At 38.0% G+C, this 18,106-nt stretch overlaps 10 protein-coding genes across 10 annotated transcripts; 7 read left to right on the forward strand and 3 right to left on the reverse strand.

The window, feature by feature from the left end:
* Positions 1–624: 624 nt before the first annotated feature.
* On the forward strand, positions 625–1,440 carry B0P05DRAFT_474188 (uncharacterized protein; the record flags this gene model as incomplete). The annotated part of the gene is made up of 2 exons (XM_051574774.1): positions 625–1,029; positions 1,081–1,440. 2 exons carry the CDS (start codon positions 625–627, stop codon positions 1,438–1,440), a joined length of 765 nt encoding a protein of 254 aa, XP_051432855.1.
* An 838-nt stretch (positions 1,441–2,278) lies between these two features.
* On the forward strand, positions 2,279–2,802 carry B0P05DRAFT_187040 (uncharacterized protein). Its single transcript, XM_051573176.1, has 2 exons — positions 2,279–2,546; positions 2,617–2,802. The coding sequence occupies exons 1-2, from the start codon at positions 2,353–2,355 to the stop codon at positions 2,684–2,686; spliced, it is 264 nt and encodes an 87-aa protein (XP_051432856.1). The 5' UTR covers positions 2,279–2,352; the 3' UTR covers positions 2,687–2,802.
* Positions 2,803–4,212: 1,410 nt separating this feature from the next.
* Positions 4,213–4,605, reverse strand: B0P05DRAFT_474414 (uncharacterized protein; the record flags this gene model as incomplete). The annotated part of the gene is made up of 1 exon (XM_051574790.1): positions 4,213–4,605. A coding segment is annotated over one exon (393 nt), but the record flags the coding sequence as incomplete, so codon positions are not given.
* A 958-nt stretch (positions 4,606–5,563) lies between these two features.
* B0P05DRAFT_513835 (uncharacterized protein) lies at positions 5,564–7,105 on the reverse strand. The gene is made up of 6 exons (XM_051575663.1): positions 6,980–7,105; positions 6,634–6,884; positions 6,527–6,531; positions 6,267–6,388; positions 6,069–6,211; positions 5,564–5,997 (listed from the first exon to the last, which is right to left on the reverse strand). Exons 1-6 carry the CDS (start codon positions 6,987–6,989, stop codon positions 5,779–5,781), a joined length of 750 nt encoding a protein of 249 aa, XP_051432858.1. The 5' UTR covers positions 6,990–7,105; the 3' UTR covers positions 5,564–5,778.
* On the reverse strand, positions 6,870–7,561 carry B0P05DRAFT_550529 (uncharacterized protein). Its single transcript, XM_051579254.1, has 4 exons — positions 7,334–7,561; positions 7,116–7,275; positions 6,953–7,042; positions 6,870–6,892 (listed from the first exon to the last, which is right to left on the reverse strand). Exons 1-2 carry the CDS (start codon positions 7,360–7,362, stop codon positions 7,116–7,118), a joined length of 189 nt encoding a protein of 62 aa, XP_051432859.1. The 5' UTR covers positions 7,363–7,561; the 3' UTR covers positions 6,870–6,892; positions 6,953–7,042.
* Positions 7,429–7,763, forward strand: B0P05DRAFT_494843 (uncharacterized protein; the record flags this gene model as incomplete). Its single annotated transcript, XM_051575365.1, has 1 exon — positions 7,429–7,763. A coding segment is annotated over one exon (206 nt), but the record flags the coding sequence as incomplete, so codon positions are not given.
* Positions 7,764–11,528: 3,765 nt separating this feature from the next.
* On the forward strand, positions 11,529–11,947 carry B0P05DRAFT_550544 (60S ribosomal protein L28-B; the record flags this gene model as incomplete). The annotated part of the gene is made up of 2 exons (XM_051579255.1): positions 11,529–11,771; positions 11,822–11,947. The coding sequence occupies exons 1-2, from the start codon at positions 11,592–11,594 to the stop codon at positions 11,945–11,947; spliced, it is 306 nt and encodes a 101-aa protein (XP_051432861.1). The 5' UTR covers positions 11,529–11,591.
* A 644-nt stretch (positions 11,948–12,591) lies between these two features.
* B0P05DRAFT_474259 (ubiquitin-related domain-containing protein) lies at positions 12,592–13,056 on the forward strand (the record flags this gene model as incomplete). The annotated part of the gene is made up of 1 exon (XM_051574781.1): positions 12,592–13,056. One exon carries the CDS (start codon positions 12,592–12,594, stop codon positions 13,054–13,056), a length of 465 nt encoding a protein of 154 aa, XP_051432862.1.
* Positions 13,057–13,941: 885 nt separating this feature from the next.
* B0P05DRAFT_550550 (uncharacterized protein) lies at positions 13,942–15,271 on the forward strand. The gene is made up of 3 exons (XM_051579256.1): positions 13,942–13,975; positions 14,023–14,073; positions 14,130–15,271. Exons 1-3 carry the CDS (start codon positions 13,961–13,963, stop codon positions 15,264–15,266), a joined length of 1,203 nt encoding a protein of 400 aa, XP_051432863.1. The 5' UTR covers positions 13,942–13,960; the 3' UTR covers positions 15,267–15,271.
* A 296-nt stretch (positions 15,272–15,567) lies between these two features.
* B0P05DRAFT_474422 (glycosyltransferase family 20-domain-containing protein) lies at positions 15,568–18,058 on the forward strand (the record flags this gene model as incomplete). Its single annotated transcript, XM_051574791.1, has 5 exons — positions 15,568–15,913; positions 15,955–16,221; positions 16,272–16,324; positions 16,376–17,095; positions 17,150–18,058. 5 exons carry the CDS (start codon positions 15,568–15,570, stop codon positions 18,056–18,058), a joined length of 2,295 nt encoding a protein of 764 aa, XP_051432864.1.
* Positions 18,059–18,106: the final 48 nt, after the last annotated feature.

Genomic DNA, 18,106 nt, shown 5'->3' on the forward strand with positions numbered 1-18,106 from the left:
ACAATTTTTCAAGAATCAGTGGATGATCCAACCACACATATTTCAACAAATACATCAAGCATGGGGCCCGTTCTCGATCGATCTATTTGCAGACAGGACGACCAAACTGTTACCAAAGTACGTGTCGTGGATGCCGGACCCGGACGCATTGCATACGGATGCGCTGTCCATACCATGGACTCAGTTTCCCAATCCTTATACCAACCCTCCATGGAATTTGATTTCTCGTATTCTGAGCAAGATCAGGCAGGAACGTCTACCCGTCGTGACCTTGGTGGTACTCTACTGGCCCAGTACTCTCTGGTTCCCTCTGGTTCAACGCATGTCTCTCTCCCCCCCATGGATGCTGCCACCACAAGTGGTGCAGCCGACCTCCCCGTCGACACCTCACCCTCTGCTACCGCAGAACTGGATGCTTTCCGTGTGGAGATTATCAGGACTCAACTTCTAAAGAAGGAACTCAATGCACAAGCGGTTGAGGATTTGTTGGCTCAAAAACTGGCCCCCACCGGTACCAATCTGGGCTATCGCAAGAATCAACTTCGTTTTTTGGAATGGGCTATTCAAAATAACGTCTCTTTTACCTCCTTTGCACCGGTCGAACTTGTCAATTTCTTGGCTGATATGTCTAGTCGTCATGGTCTTCAGGCATCTACACTCAAAACCTTGCGGGCGGCCGTAGTTCATCTACATGATGATCCCAAAGGTATTCGAGAAAGCGAGGTTATTAACGATTACATAGATTCTAGAATGAAGCAGGCGCCTCCGGTCAACATTCATCGACCCACCATTGATATCTCTCCAGCAATGGCCTTTGCTCAATCCATCGCTTCTCGAACAACCACTCCCATCAAACGGTTACAACAGAAGTTGGCTTTCCTTTTGGCAATGGCAGCCTTTCTCCGTCCATCAGATTTGGCTCGTATTCCTTTTGGCTCGTGCTCTATCACCAACAATGGCTGTCTCTACTTCGAGGTGGTGGCTCCCAAAGAAACTAGAGGTAAACGACGCATCATCAAGCCCTTTACGGTCCATTCTCATGCATCCGATATCGAACTGTGTCCGGTACAATGTTTCAAGGCTCTTCGAGACCACCCTGGTTTGGCTTCTCGCCCTTCTGGTCCACAGCTCTTTGTTAAGTCCATTCTCATTAATCAACCTCTCTCGTCATCAACCATCTCGTCATGGTTGCATAAAGAGTTCATTCAACTTTGCACGTCTGAATCAAATGTTTCTGTTCGTTCTCTGGCTTCTTCTCGTGCCTTAGACAGTGGTATCTCCTGGGATAATATCGTGGCTCTTGGAAACTGGGCTTCTTCGGAGACCTTTGTTCGTCATTACCAACGTAACCAAATGGCGCAAGTGGACTTCACCTCTACGGTTCTGTCTAGCCAGGATGAATTCTTTGATACAAATGACTCTTTTGGTACTCTGGATTAGCATAATAACATTTCCTATTTTGTTCTTCAGGTCTAATTAACAATATATCAAAAGGAGCATGAAGATAACGCGTCAAACCCAGAAACCTCATCTTCAACTATTATATTGGATACTGGTAATGAAAGTACACCGGACTGTATTGACGAATTGTTTAATCCCGTACTTGAAAGAGTATGTATATATATATTGGCATATGTAATTGTTTCACCTTACTAACATATTTATTTTAGACAAGTGGCCTTACCGTTGTCAAAGAGAAGAATATATACAGGTTCCAGATGCCCTGCGACAACATGTTTTCCCCCAATAAACCCATTATACAAAAAGAAGACTTGGCTAATATCAAAGATTATTTTGATATTTGTATAGGCTCTTCTTCATCAGAAGCATCTCCTGAAACCAAATCTGAATATGAAGTATTAATGAAACGACAAGCTACCCTTCAAAACCTTAAAGATCTTGACTCTGATATTATGAGCTGGGTTAGGAAAGTTATGGATTGCCCTGAACAAGACATGTTTGTGGTGATCTGAGCACTTTCAATACAAAATATAATAAATAGTCTTTCATCATATAAATGAATAATCACTTATAGCACTATACATTATAACTATAAAGTAAGCACTGTATAATGACAGTAAATAACGGTAACTGGGATAATATGGATATTTACAAATAAAAAAACCATAATTGTACCTTTTAGGTAACAAGGAGCTGTCAAAGTGTTAAGTAATCAATAATCAATAATCATAATTAGTCAATAAATCAGGTAGTATAAAAGACAACCTGGAAAAGATATATTTTAGAACAATCAATTTATCTTGTAATAAAAAAGTACTGAACAGTCTCACTGTATTTCTTTGTTTTCTTTCTATCTTCTATTATATCTTCATTCACAACCCAAACATCACAATGTTCAAATTGTTAGGAACCCTCCCCAATCATCCGTTTCTAAACTTTATTAAATTTACTATGATTGACTTTCTGCTGAATTGCATGCGAACTACAAGGTATAATGATAACGATGAAAGGACAGCGTATTGTGAGATTTTTATACCGATATTCAAAGCTTTTGGAAACACCACTCAAAAACTCGAATACACTTGGTAAGTATTATCTATTTATAGTAAATATATACATATGTATATATATACTAATTTGCATTGTGAATATTAGGTGCGAAAAAAAAGCAAAAGATTCGGATTATATCTGGCTTGCCACAAATAACTTTACTTTATATTTATAATGTATAGTGCTATAAGTGATTATTCATTTATAAGATGAAAAACTATTTATTATATTTTGTATTGAAAGTGCTCAGATTACCACAGGATGCTCACAGAAACGCTGTTGCTGTCCGTGTTGCTGATATTAGAAAGTAAAAAATGAATATGAAATGAAATAAGAATAAAGATAATATTTTATTGAAGATAATTATAAGGATATTTATATGTTTATGAGGTGTGCCGCAGTACTGCGGTTCATACTGCAGTTCATACTGAGGTTAATGCTTAGAGTTATAATATATAAGTTGCTGGGGAAGCCTTCGACAGTTGTAACACTGATTATTCAATTGGTGATGTCATGGCTTCGCGACAAATTCCTGATTTACTTAAATCACTCCATTTTAAGAGCGAATTTTAAACCTGCTGTCGATGGAAAGGCAAAAATAATTGGCAGCATTTGAAAAATAAATGACACAAGCTCCATGCCAAGTAATTAAAGTTGATCATATGTTGTTTGTCGTTTTAAAAATAATCATTTATTTAAGATATATATATGTATATGTATATACTAGAATGGTAATTTTTTATAACATTTAATAATTTGACGTTTTGAGTGATTACAGAAACCATAGAGATCGCTGATAAGGACATCATTGCAGGCATCAGCAATTCGATCAGATAAATTTTCTTCAGCCAATAATCGATCACACTTCATTTTGCCTTTAAATACTCCCCAGAACTGTTCAATAGGATTCAATTCAGGTGAGTACGGAGGTAAGTACATCATTTTATAACCTCTACGTTTGATTTTTCGTATCATTGGCTTGGATTTATGAATTGCGGCGTTATCCATTACAATATGATTTCCCTTCAAATTTTCATCAAGGTCTATTATATCAAGAAGCGCATTCATGAATTTAACGAAGTACGCAGTAGTCGTGCCTTTTGCTACTGGTTTATTATCAGTAGGATCTTCAAACTCTGGATCCTCTACATCAACCTCAGCTACGATTTTCTTTGTTCCACTATTAGATTTTCTCTTTTTACTAATAGATTGCTTTTCTTTTCTCGGTGAAGGTTTTTTCATCACAACATGAACGACACTAGAGGAATGGATAGCACCAATAATAGTATGTGTTATCGCTCTAGTCGTTGGTCATTTTACTATAGCAGGGCCACCCTTTTTCGATCTTGCCCAATTATTTCTCATGTTAATGTGAAATCCGGCTTCGTCAATGAAAATACAATTCTTTGTAAAATCAATATTAGAGTCCTTCCATTTCATAAACCACTCAAATCTCGTCTCCATGTTTTCTGGCGAATTTCTTATTTCAGGTTCAAATAATGGTTTCCTAATAGTGATAAGCATTGTATTACGTAAATGATTGTTCAGTTACGGCTTTGAGATAGTAAAACCTTCAAATTGCTCAGTCAAACTTTTCATAATATCATCCGAAAATAGTTGAGAATCCTTATCCAATAGACCCTGTAAATACTCGTTATGCTTAATAGTGAATGAACTTTTAGGGCCACTGTTTTCTTCGGATTATTTATATGGGATCTCTTCTGTTTCTTTATAACTATTCCACCATCTTAATGCCGTGCGATAATTGATATTTAGGTCACTTGCAACCTTGGCGACCAACCCACGTTCTTCAGGCTTTTCAATCATACGATCTATAAACATCTCTCTGGTAAATTCGCTATAGTTTTTGTATGATCTATCCGAATCTGGTACTATAGCCTTCGGTTGATTTTTAGGAGAAGACTCTTCAACAGTTTTCTCCGGGCGCTTAACACTTAAATAGGTTTTCTGACTAGTAATTGTTTCAAGAATTACATCCGGATCATCAATTTGTGTAAGAACATCCTCCATCGGATCGTATACGATTCCTCCTTGCTCATTATAAATGTTGTCTTTTCCATCATAAAAAAAAAAAAATTAACCGCCAAATTTACTTGGTGTGGACAAATATTCTTCATGTTTATAGGTTTGACTGTACTAAAAACAATACCCTAGTCTATAACTTTTTTCTTTTTTTTTTACTCATACTTATTCTTTGCATCCGTTGTGAGACTGGGCTTGATCGCAAGATGACCAATGCCATTGCTTGTTGAAGGACTTGAAAGACAAGCAAGCGGTTAGCTTAGCTTGGTAGTGAGAGGCTTGATTGCTATCCTTGTGATGACCCCCCAGCCATCATATTGTGGTGGTACTTGTACTGTTGCTTTATGAGCGGCTGCCTCTTCTGCCAATATTGCCGTCTTATTTTTTATTCATTTTTTGCTTTTCGAATCAGATACTAACTATTCTTGTCATGTACGCGTAGGAAAATCAATGTAACAGCAAGCTAAACACACAGCGTAAGATTACTCAGCATAGCATACGTAAGCATACGTTTTAAAGTCAGCCTTGGCTAATGGTGTGAGACAATCAGTTATGGATATACCTCTTGTAGCATTTACCACATTCACTTAAGAGCGCAACCATGTTCAAAGAGTCCTCTATCGTTTTCAACACTTTTCGTCTAATAAATAATGCCTGAATTTATCTAAAGTCCATTGTGCTATTATCAAGTACAAAGTTGAGGGCTCATATAGAGTAATAAGCTTCAAAGCTTGATGTTTTCAAGTAGGGAACAGCTAACATATAAAAAGGAGTTGTGGGTACAATAAAATGGTCCGTTGATAAGAGATTCAATTAGCTGAGAACAAAGTGGACTTTGATACAATCCCTATGAAAAAAGGATGTTTTCTTGTTGGATGCTATCTACTTTACAGCAGATTGATAGAAAGACTGTGTATGACGTACACAATTAAATGAGTGAGTAAAATGCAGTGTTTTGTTGAACTGAACAAGGAGCAAGTTGAAGTGCACAACACATACTTAAACAACGGTTCGGTATAAACAGATCAAGTACAATACTTATCGTTTTGAAGCAAAACTGCTAGAAATAAGCAGGTGAAATAGACTAGTAACTAAATATGTTTGTTCTGCTTCAGGCCAACATAAATAAGATACGATATGTATGTGTAGTAAAGACAAAAAATGAATTATGAGACACTAAGAAAGAAATTTCTTTTCAAACGTATCTTGTATGTTTAGAAATATTTACAAAGTGTTATTCATACAAGTTGATGCTTCGCATCGGTCATCTTGGGGTAAGAGGACGCCATAAGAAGCTCCTTTTAATGGTTTTTTAATGTCTGTGTTGACAAAGTCAAGAAGATCTTTGCCAGGAGACGGAAGACCTAGCAGGGATACCGTTCTTGCCCTATCATGCTCTTCCTGCATGGTATCAATTGTACTTATTAACGTTGACAGTAAGCCCTATTTTGAATATATTGGAAAGCATTTAGATAGACTGTAAACCTCTCTTCATTCGAGTTTTAAACCCTTACCCTTAAAAGCCAGAGAAGGATGCCGAGTGATAGTACTTCAGCTTTGTCTAACCATGACAAGGGAATCTTGGCTTCATACAACTTTTGCAAGGCGTAGAGCTTATTATCGCAGATTTCAAGACTCCATAAATGGATAGCATCCCCTAAATAAATTAAATCTTATTACAAAATTGTTTTATCTTTTACAAAAGAACATACCTCGGGCATGTACGAATGGTACTTTGAGGGTGATTGCTGTTTCAATTGTTGCTTTATGGTATTTTTTGATGAGGTTGTTGAGCATACACAACACACCAAAACAGCCTTTTACATGATCGTAGCTGAACCGAGGTGTGATGTTTTGATAATAGAGTTATATAATAAGATGATATAAAGACAAAGGTAGATACTTTGAGACTGTTTTATACAATTTTATTGTTTTTCTTTTTGACTATATATCTTGATCTATTAAAAGATACATTGTCTTATTCAGTACAAAAGGTTCTTTTATGTCTATTTCTGATGTAAATTGATTATGATATATTTTAGTATGTAATTGAAGATTTATTTAATGTCAGATCATCACATGGGGAATGTCGTTTAGCTTGTACTTTCCAGAGATCTCTAACAAGCATATTTCAATGTTATCTTGAAGAACAACTACACCATCAGCTTTATATTCCTCCTTAGAAGAAACCAAGATGTGTTCACCACAGATGAACGACAAGTTTTCTTTGTTCAGGGAATCAACTGCAAATTCAACCAATGGCCATAAAACGTGAAAGCTGTAGTTGCTTTCATTGAATGTGATTCTTTTCTCCAAATCATTTTTGAACACTGTCATCCTACAATTGGGCGAAGGCAACTATCAGAATCTGTGGGAATATACAATGTTGACTACTTACATAAAAAGGAAAAATTCTTGTACAAACAACGATGCATGGCCACTACAATCAGTGCCTTCAACCAGCTCTTATTTCCCTTTTCGACTTGTTCTAGAAAAAAAGGGGAGTAATTAGATACATCATATTTTCTTATAGATTGAGCTGAATTAGTTGCTCTACCTCGTCAACAGCAGAAAAAAACACTTTGTACATAATCGGCGCAGGTGGCAAATGGAGTTTCTACTTCATACTCGTCGAGACCAAGATGCTTATATAACTCATCAGGTATAAGGGGGCTGCATTTGATCGAGTAGCCGCATTGGATAACATGATTTTTTTCAAGACTAAAAATCACATTTAATTGCTTCTTGTAATAAGCAACAATTTAGAGTATTTACTTACCAATTTTCATGACCGTTGCATTTGTCCATATATTGCCTCCAGGCTTCCCAAATGTCTTGCTCGCCATCTATTTCCCAGCAGTTTTCTTCATTTGTATGGTCAGTTTGTTTCTATAAGAGAAAACTCAAGTTTAAGAGTTAGTGTACGCTCAATTGCGTTAAAACAAGGAATATCTCTTGACGATATACAGACGCTGAGCAACTGGGTTGATTCAAAGACATTTCAGAACCATCACCGGCGGGAACACTTATCGACCGTGGACTTTAATCGACCGTGGACTTTAATCGACCGTGGACTTTAATCGACCAAGTAATTGGAGCAGATCTACCAATGGTTCAACTTGATGAAGGCTTTAATAATGATGAAGAAAACCAGGAGTTTTTTGACGCTACGAAAGGTTTTTGATGTTTCTTACGCTGGAGCAGCAATTCAAAATTACTTTTTTCCCCTAAAGTATGAAAAAGTTAGTTGATGTGCTATTTAAACTAATTATATATAATCAAATTACAAGTTTTGGTCTAAGAAATACTTTTGACGAAGGGCTGTTGATAATATTGTTGTTGATCGTGATGTTTCCCTCTTGCTGTCTATCAGAAAATGATGCTTTCTACATAGCTAGATCAATATCTGAATTATAATCAGCCTAGACAGAAACATTACTTTTGCTTCGTTTTTTAAACACCCAATTATTCTGAGCTCTGCTTCATCAACACCTGCTGAGACGAGTTTGTCTAAATCACTGTAATACTGTGCCTTGACAGCGTTAAAGGCTTCACAAGTTCTAGGATCAACAAGTTCAAGATACTTTTGAAACGTACAGCTTTTCAGATCGTTTAGATAAAAAAAATCGTTCATACTATAATAAAGAAAAAATAAACTGAAACGTTTCTTAGACACGCTAGCCCTGCTTTTGAACATAAAACGCGTTACTAAGAGAAACTCCGCATACAATAAACTATGCAAAATACCAACCAATTGCTGGACTTAAAAAAACATGGTTTAAATGAGAAAAGAGGCCATTTTGGTAGTCCGGTTGTCGAGTAATGGTTCATCAAAGATTGGCACGTTTAAGCAATGTTTTGAGCATTTTTGCTCTAGATGTCATATCAAATATAGCAATAACGGAGCTATAGATACTACTAAGTGCTATCTGGGATTCCAAAGGACATGGAGAGATAGAAGCACGGGCACTTTATAATGCAAAGGTGGAGACAAATGATTTTACTTGCCGCACGTAAGGTGAAGACAAATGGACATAGGACATACAGGATGGCTACATGCTGAGATTGAAAGCAGGAGCAACTTCAATTCTTTTCCCGCCGCATCGAAAATGGAGTTTTTCTGGCTGACTACTCTACAAGCCATTGACATTCCCAAGATATGGTGCCGTACAGATGCTGAACCCATTATCTATTTAGGTTTTCCTCTTATCCAATCCTTGGACCAGCGCGCTCACTTTTTTTCGTCCCTCACTCGATCACTGTCTCAACTGGCGGATATTCATGCCTCACGCAATCTTTCTGTTGTTGGTAGAGCCACAGTTGCCAGTTCGCTTTTATTGTCTAAATGCTGGTATATTTTGCGGGTGATTCCTGCCACTCAAGCAATCCTTAATACCATCCGAACTGTCATTACTTCTTTTGTTAACCGACAAATCTTTCCTCGCATTATTTGGCAAACGATGACTGCACCAAAGTGGCATGGTGGCCTTGGCATTCTTGACTTGTTTTCTCAGCAGAAATCACTGCATTACCATTGGTTTCATCCTTTTTTGTGTCCTCAAGCTGAACGTTCTCTGATACAAGACTTTCTAGCAGCACATACCCGTGCTTTGCTTCAGACTGAACATCTGCTCTTGGGTCTGCTCTTTCCTCGTTCTCACCCAGGCCAACTCAGGCAATTGGCAAGTAATACTGTCACAATGTGCTGCCAGACAATGGATGCTATTCATAGGAAACAGTACTCATACATGCCAAACCCTATCGAATGCCTTTTACTGCCATTACGCTCAATTGTTTTGCCATCTAACACCTTTGACTTGCCTCTCAAGCTACGCACAGTAGCAGTTTCCTATCTATATGAGTACCATCCACAGGTTCACTATTTTGCACCTATACCAGTTTCTTCCTTTCCCCTGGATATCCGTCGTAGTGTCAGAAAATATCTTCAAGCAGTGAAACAAGGTCATTGTCAACTGGAGCCATTCTTTGGTCAATGCCTTGTTCGTACTTCATTAGACTTATACAATTCTGTGCATATTCCTGCAATCCAGCGGTCTCTTGGCTTCTTTTCTTTTGTGCGTATGTTGAAACTGCCTTTTGACAATGAAAATTTCATTGCCCTCAAAAATGGTGGCTATACTTTCCGTAAGGTCATCTCACAGGCTGCCTTGCCTGATATCATTGCCCGGCAAGAAGTTTCTTCTGCTGCTTGGAAGTACTTTTGGTGCATACCTATCACAACATTGCAGAGAAATGTGATGTATCGATTTCTAACTCACAAGATTCCCACTCGCTTATTTCTATCCAAGGTTTTTCCTGCTCACTTCCCTACTGCTGCCTGCATTTTGTATGGTGATCAGGAGACTGTGTACCATTTCTTCTTTCGCTGCCTCAAAAATTTCCGTTCTGGGATGCCTTGATCAGGGAATTTCTATGGCCAGGCACCTCTCTGGATCTAGTCTCTGATGCACTTGCATCTTTCAATTTTTCTCGGATTCGGTCTCAAACCAATTGTCCTCTTTCAGTAGCCGTGGTAACCTTGATCGGCCTCTCTGAAATCTGGAAGGCCCATTGGACCCATACCATGCAGAACCAACCATTCCATTATCTCTCTGTTCTTCATAGCACTCGCTATCAAATTAAGCGTATAGCTGCTGAAAAAGACCTTTCATCTTGAGAGGTCTTTTCTCGCAGTAGCTGCTCTTTTTTTTTTCCTTGATTTCTTTGTTTTTTGAGATTGTAGTACCCTTTTTGTTTCTTTTAACCCTCTTATAATAAATAATTGTCGAGCACCTCTTTTAGTGGGTCCCTCTCGAGACCACTAATACGTGCGGCAAATAAAATCATTAAAAAAAATGGAGTTTTTGCTGAGAACGGCACAAAAACGCCGTTATGCAATAATGAAAGTTATAGATCTTAAATTTCTGACTATATTAATGTAAAAGGCACACTATTTTTGCTTCTAAAATCTCGAGTAAATAGGTAGAAATGTTTATGAGGTTTTTCGCTCCTATCTCATCATTTTCATAGTACAATTGGCAAGAAAACACGTTCAACAGAAACTAGAGCTTTTGGCGTCCATTTGAGTATTTAATTTTGTTGATATCTCTAATTTTTGTCTTGTAGCATCAAAAAGAAGATCAAAGCGATGTCAAGTTCAATATTTTCGTGAGCAAATTTAGATCATAAGCCAAAATTTACAAGTCGCTTTTTTTGATCCAAATCATCTCCAAAAGCACCATGGATGTTTATAAACGCTGTCTGTAAGTATTTAAAGCAATTTATGCGTGCATAAACAGGCTTTATGTTCCCATTGTGTAGTGAAGCAGCTCTATTTATTCTTTTACTTTCTCAATAGAATATTACTCTAAATAAAGCATCAGGAGAACTTGTTTACTTCTCTGAAAGAAAGGGTCCTTTTATTTTAAGAAGGCCATCTGCAAAAAAGCGTTTATTTGCATTGTTCAGTACACAAAGAAACCTTCAATATATGTTGGCAGTGCGGTAGCTTCCTTATGACTGCTTTTCAAGTCTGCGCTGTTGGGCGGTGCTGACTATGAATTATCGCTGCCAACGGTAAATTGCTCTGAAGACAAGCTACCCTATTAATTCCTTCTCTTTTACTGAAATGGTAGGGCATCATACATGCTGCACGGTTTAGCTTGTAGAGAAGAGGGCAATATGGATACCAAGAAGACATTAAGAGGATGTGATGTGGAATACAACAAAAGCAAATGGATGGATGGATGGATGTATTTCTCGTAGATCTTTTTCTCAATGTTGACATTCAATGGCCCACATTTGACAATGTTATTCGAGTCAGACTCTATATGCTCTCTTCATACACAGGCTTAAATCCTACAGACGCTACAACAGAACCCTATAACTAAAACCTGTTTTTCTTCTAGCCTACCAGACTTCATCACAACAGAAAGAAGCGTGGACACGTCTCTGCCGGTCACGGTCGTATCGGCAAGCACAGAAAGCATCCTGGTGGTCGTGGTCTTGCTGGTGGTCAACATCACCACCGTATCAACATGGATAAGTACCATCCTGGTTACTTTGGTAAGGTCGGTATGCGTCACTTCCACTTGAAGAAGAACCCCAACTGGCGTCCTGTTGTCAACCTTGACAAGATCTGGACTCTTGCTGGTGAAGGTGTCCGTGAAAAGTACAAGAACACTGAAAAGGTTCCTGTCATTGACGCTCTTCAAAACGTAAGTTCCGTAAATTTCATTTTGTCAGATATACTCATTTTCCATTTTAGGGTTATGCCAAGGTTTTGGCTAAGGGTACCATCTCTCAACCTGTCATTGTTCGTACTCGTTTCGTTTCTAGCCTCGCTGAAAAGAAGATCAAGGCTGCTGGTGGTGTTGTTGAGCTCATTGCTTAAATACAATAAAAAAAAACCCCTCTTTTATTTTATTAAGAAGATTGTTAAGAAACAGGCTGTCATAAGAATGAACTTTTTTTTTTTTTTCAACTAGACTGAAAATGGACAAATCACTAATAAAATTCGCGCGTTTAATTATTAAGTCGTAACAAATGAAAGATTTCAACTACTGCGAATTTGGAATAACAGAATAAAGTGACGTGACAAATCATTGGTGTTGTTATTGTTCGGATTTTCTGTTGACTAATGCTGATGTCTTCTATATTTAGCAATGTTTTAATTTAACGCTATTTAATTGGTTTATTGGATGGATAAATAACATCATTCATTTTCTTTTTTTGAAATATATAAAAAGAGAGTTATTTTTCTATCTCTCTTTTTTTTTTTCTCTCTTCTTCTACTTTATATTCTATAACATGCAAATTTTCGTCAAGACCCTTACTGGTAAAACCATTACTCTTGAAGTTGAGTCTTCCGATTCGATTGAAAACGTCAAGCAAAAGATTCAAGACAAGGAAGGTATTCCACCAGACCAACAACGTTTGATTTTCGCAGGCAAACAATTAGAAGACGGTCGTTCATTATCTGACTACAACATCCAGAAAGAATCAACACTGCATCTTGTGCTTCGTTTAAGAGGTGGTATGCAGATTTTCGTCAAGACCCTCACTGGTAAAACCATTACTCTTGAAGTTGAGTCTTCTGATTCGATTGAAAACGTTAAGCAAAAGATTCAAGACAAGGAAGGTATTCCACCAGACCAACAGCGTTTGATTTTCGCAGGCAAACAATTAGAAGACGGTCGTTCTCTGAGTGACTATAACATTCAAAAAGAATCTACACTGCATTTGGTATTACGTCTTCGTGGTGGTGCAACTGAAGAAGAAAAGCCAACCAAGAAGAAGAGTAATCGTTGTTCATTTACAAGTTGCTCAGATAAAGTAGTGAAGATTATTGGTGATTGTCGGTATTGCCAGCACAAGTTCTGTGCCAGACATCGTTTACCAGAAGCTCATGCTTGTGAAAACTTGATGAGTTGTCGACAAGCAGCACATGAACGAAATAGTATCAAGCTTTTAAGTGAACGATGCGTAGCTAGTAAAGTCTAAACTTGTGTATAATAAAATCAATAGAATTCCCTCCATCTCTCTTTTTCTCCTTTTCAATATATATATATATGTATATACAATAATAATAATAAAAAACGGAGTTCATGAGTCGAAAAGGAAATCCTTTCTTTCTCCTTATCGCTTTACCTTGGCACATCGGAATAACTACGCACTTGATTACGTATAGCACACTTACTCCGCTCAAGTATGTCTTGTTCATGTTGCAGTAGCACAATTTAAATAATATATATATATATTTGAATATGCCCATTCGTATCATTATATATATTGTGTCCATCCTATAAAGACAATGAAACATATCCTCCTTATTTCAATAATGGAGGAGATTTATGTAGAAAGAGTCATTATTTTTTTTTTTGAAGTGGACGGAGTGTTCGCCAGTCAAAATGGATGCATGAACTATGTTCTATAAACAATACCTCCTCCTTCTAAACCATTCCTACTGTTGACTGGGCAAACAGAATATAAGAAATATCGTTGTTCAATACACCATAACGAATCATCTTTAACTTGATATGTTTGACACATCAAGAAAAGATAATACACTGACATAACAGGTAAAAATGTTTTTGTATCACCAAGTAGTGGATCTAAGCAGTTGTGTTGAAAACACACACACACACACACTGTAGATGTTCATACTTTGATGTTATCTGTTTATAACTTACCATTATTGATGACATACATCTTTATCAACTGATTCAGATATTTCCAGACACCAGAACAAAATTGATATCATTTGACTGTCGATACATTCTATATACGATAGTCTATGCTTACGCCAAACATCATGTGTGTGTGTATTTTACCACGCATGCATATGTGTACACAAAGTAGAAAACCAATTCAGTCTCAGCATTTAGCTCTTCTTTCTCTAAATCATATGAGTCCCATCGGTGTAAGTCCATCTTTCATCCATCCATTCATATTCATGTCATTCAATAGACCATCAAATCCACTCCCAAGAACCCTCGCCTTGCTAAAGCCTTGATTGCTGTAAGACAAATCATACTTCTATTCCCCTTCTTTTTTGCTTATATCTTTTGATCTAGGCTGCTTATCATGGTTTAGAATTCAATGTACAAGACTTTGATCTGAACAAGGATAGAACCCCTGATTTTCTAAACAAGTTCCCTTTAGGCAAGATTCCTGTCTTTGAGTCTGATCAAGTCAACCTGTTTGAGTCTTCTGCTATTGGTTATTATGCTGCCTCACTCAAACCAGATTCTGACCTGTTGGGCAAAAACGCGATTGAAAAAGCATTGGTGATCCAATGGACCTTGTTCTCTGAAACTGAAATTACGCGTCCACTTGCTCATTGGCTTCCTGTTGTCTCAGCAGGTGCTCCTTATATCAAACCTAACTTTGATGCAGCTGTGAATGACGTGAAGCGCGCCCTTGGTGCTTTAGACAAGATCTTATTGACCAAGACGTATCTTATAGGTGACCGTGTGACGTATGCTGATATAGCAATTGTTGCCAATCTGGTGATTGTCTATACACTCATGTTGGACAAGCCTGCCCGTGCTGAATTCAAGAATGTCACACGTTACTTTACAACTGTGGCTGCTCAACCTCATTTTAAACAGGTCCTTGGTGACCTCGTTCTTTGTGAGACTCCTTTGACACCTCCTAAAAAGGAAGCCAAAAAAGAGACACCTAAAAAGAAAGAAGAAGAGGCACCTAAAAAAGAACTTGTTGAAGAGCCTAAGCCTGCGCCTAAACCTAAATCCAAGTTGGACTTATTGCCTCCTTCTCCTTTCGTCATGGATGCCTGGAAGCGTGAATACTCCAACAACGATACTAAGGATGCCATCAAGTGGTTCTGGGAACACTTTGACCCTGAGGGTTACTCTATCTGGAAGGTTGACTACAAGTACAACGATGAATTGACCTTGACTTTCATGTCCAACAACTTGATCGGTGGTTTCTATGCTCGTCTTGAACGTGCTCACAAGTACGCTTTCGGTTCCATGATTGTTCGTGGTGAAAACAACAACAACAGCATCTCTGGTTACTTTGTTATCCGTGGTCAAGAAGTTCCTTATGAGATTTATGATGCTGCTGACTATGAATCTTACAACTTCCAAAAGATTGAACCTTCTCAATATGAAGAAAAGAAAGAAGAATTCTATAAATATCTTGCTTGGGACTTTGAGGATTGTGTTGATGGCAAAGTGTTTAAATAAATAAATAACCATGTTCAATCGAGTTATGTGTTCTTCATAACAATAAGGTATCCCGGCCAAGGATGTTTGCTCATCGTTGCAAATGTCTTGCCTGCCGAGAGGTGAAAACAATATGTTTGGAACCAAGATTAAAATAAGGGCCACTTATAGACTCAGTGTGCTCAAGTTTCATTGGCACTGAGACAGATACGTGATCTACATACAAATTGAGATCTAATCAAAATAAATTATCTCTTTTTTTTTTTTTTCTTATTAAACCCTGGTTTTGATGAATGCATTCTCTTTTCTTCCTTTATTAGCCATGGATAAAGATCAAGGCAGAATTATTCATGTCACACATCAAATTCCTTATGAAATTCATCATGATATTAAAGAACAAGAGCGTCTTCATTGGTCTTTTCGTGCTCGACATGGACATGCTGCTATGTATGCAGGTATGCAATCCTTAAGAGACGAGTGGGAAACACTCTGTATTGGATGGACAGGTCAACTGTTCGAAACAACTGTCGAACGCACTGAAGTCTCGGTTCTGACCGAAAAGGAAAAAGAAGCCATTCAGACACAACTAAGACAAGAGCATGGTTGTGTTCCTTTATTTTTAGACAACAAAAGTGTGGCTGGTCATTATTATGGCTATTGCAAAACATGTAAGTGGGATATCGATCGACAGTTTGTTGACATGACTCAGTACTCTGGCCTTTATTCAACTATGTCATTTGGAATGATGCTACAGATGGTCGTATTGAAAAAACTCAGTGGAATTATTACGAAGCGGTCAACCAACAGTATGCAGATAAAGTGATTGAACAGTATCAACCGGGTGATATTATCTGGATTCATGATTATCATCTGTTGCTTGTACCTAGTATGGTGCGTGCTAAATTACCCAAGGCTCGTATTGGCTTATTTGTCCATTCTCCTTTTCCCAGTTCAGAGATATTTCGTTGTTTGCCAAGTAAAAAGTTGATGACAAAAGACAAATGAGAGACTCATCTATCATGATAGAACGACAAGAAATCTTAAAGGGCATGTTGGCTGCAAACTTAGTAGGATTCCAGGTAAGATGCCAAGACAAATAAAAGCTATCGACTGACAGAACGTCTGAGTAGACATATGCCAATTCAAGACATTTTATATCTACATCCACGCGTGTGTTGGGTTATGAATCCACACCTGAAGGGGTTGAATATGAAGGCCATTTCTGCCATGTAGGTACATTCCCAATCGGGATTGATGTGGAAGCAGTCAATGAGCTGAGAAAAAGTGCTGATGTGGTACCCAAAATCAAAGCGATTGAAGAAATGTATGCAGGCAAAAAGATCTTGGTTGGACGAGACAAGATTGACCTTGTTCAAGGTGTGTTGCAGAAATTGGCCGCATTCGAAAAGTTTTTGTTGGACTATCCTGAATGGCAAAACAAAGTGGTCTTGATTCAAGTGACAGATGCAACATCTAATGCAGATTATTCCAAAAATGAAAACAAAGTGTCTGACATGGTGGCCCATATCAATGGTAATTATGGGTCTCTGGAACATTTACCAGTCCATCATTACCATCATCAGATTGAATGGGACGAGTATTATGCTTTGTTGTCCGTGGCGGATGCTGCTTTGATTACCGCTGTCAGGGATGGCATGAACACTACCAGTCTAGAGTATGTGATGTGTCAGCAAGAAAAGCATGGGTCGTTGATTGTGTCTGAATTGACTGGAACAGCAGGATCCATGAGTTCTGCTTTATTAGTCAATCCTTGGGATTATTCGGGTGTAGCCAAAGCCATTCATGATGCACTGACCATGTCTGAAGAAGACAAATTAACACGTCATATGGTAAGGACAGTCTATCGTAGGCAAATATCCTGATTGATTGATCCGTATGAATAGCAATTACTAGCGCATGTCAAGTCAAACACCACTTCTTTTTGGGCCCATTCGTTTGTTCGAATGTTGTTACACACCTGTCTCTTGACAGAACAAAGCAAGAACACACCTCGACTTGAGACCAATTACCTTTTAGATCGATACCGTCATTCAAAGAAACGACTGTTATGTTTTGACTATGATGGTACATTGACACCTATTCAAAAGACACCCATGGCAGCCACACCACCTCAAGACATGCTGGTCTATCTTGATGCACTCTGTCAAGATCCTCATAACGAAGTATGGATCATTTCAGGCCGAGATGAAAGTACATTGACTCACTGGCTGGGTCATATCGAGAACTTGGGCATGAGTGCAGAACATGGCTCATTTATGCGGTATCCAGGCAGCAAGAAATGGGTCAATCTGACAGAACACATGGATATGGGATGGAAAAATGATGTGTTGGAGATCTTTACATATTATACAGAACGCACCACAGGCAGTTTTATTGAGCATAAGCGATGTGCCTTGACATGGCATTACCGTCTTGCAGATCCTGACTATGGTGCATTTCAAGCGAAAGAATGTCAAAATCATCTTGAACAAGCCATTCTCAGTAAATTGCCTGTGGAAGTCTTGGTAGGCAAAAAGAATTTGGAAGTCAGACCTACTTTGATCAATAAGGGTGAAATCATGAAACGATTAATGGCAACACCCTTTGATTTTGTGATGTGTTGTGGTGATGATAGAACAGATGAAGACATGTTTAAAATTCTCAAGAAATCAGCCGATTTAAACGAATATCAAAAGTTTTCTGTCATTGTGGGTTCAGAAGGACAAAAGACACAGGCATTTTGGCATGTACCCACTGTACAGGATGTGATTGACAATCTACGTGTGATGTCTGAATGCTTTATAAAACAATAAAAACCAATAGAATACAAATAAACAGAATCCTTGAAAAAGACAGAGTAG

Source organism: Gilbertella persicaria (genome assembly GCF_025201335.1).
Source record: "Gilbertella persicaria strain CBS 190.32 chromosome Unknown B0P05scaffold_32, whole genome shotgun sequence".
Lineage (NCBI taxonomy): Eukaryota > Fungi > Mucoromycota > Mucoromycetes > Mucorales > Choanephoraceae > Gilbertella > Gilbertella persicaria.

Bases quoted from the DNA above. Each gene is read 5' to 3' on its own strand.
- B0P05DRAFT_550550 (XM_051579256.1), top strand. The intron at 14,074-14,129 runs GTAAGACAAATC...CTTTTGATCTAG, and splicing joins TTGCTAAAGCCTTGATTGCT to GCTGCTTATCATGGTTTAGA.
- B0P05DRAFT_550529 (XM_051579254.1), bottom strand. From the start codon at position 7,362: ATGGACAAATGCAACGGTCATGAAAATTG. The intron at 7,276-7,333 runs GTAAGTAAATAC...TGTGATTTTTAG, and splicing joins TGCAACGGTCATGAAAATTG to TCTTGAAAAAAATCATGTTA.
- B0P05DRAFT_513835 (XM_051575663.1), bottom strand. The intron at 6,212-6,266 runs GTATGTTCTTTT...TAATTTATTTAG, and splicing joins ACCATTCGTACATGCCCGAG to GGGATGCTATCCATTTATGG. The intron at 5,998-6,068 runs GTAAGGGTTTAA...TATTCAAAATAG, and splicing joins TCCTTCTCTGGCTTTTAAGG to GGCTTACTGTCAACGTTAAT.
- B0P05DRAFT_187040 (XM_051573176.1), top strand. From the start codon at position 2,353: ATGTTCAAATTGTTAGGAACCCTCCCCAATCATCCGTTTCTAAACTTT. The intron at 2,547-2,616 runs GTAAGTATTATC...TGTGAATATTAG, and splicing joins CAAAAACTCGAATACACTTG to GTGCGAAAAAAAAGCAAAAG.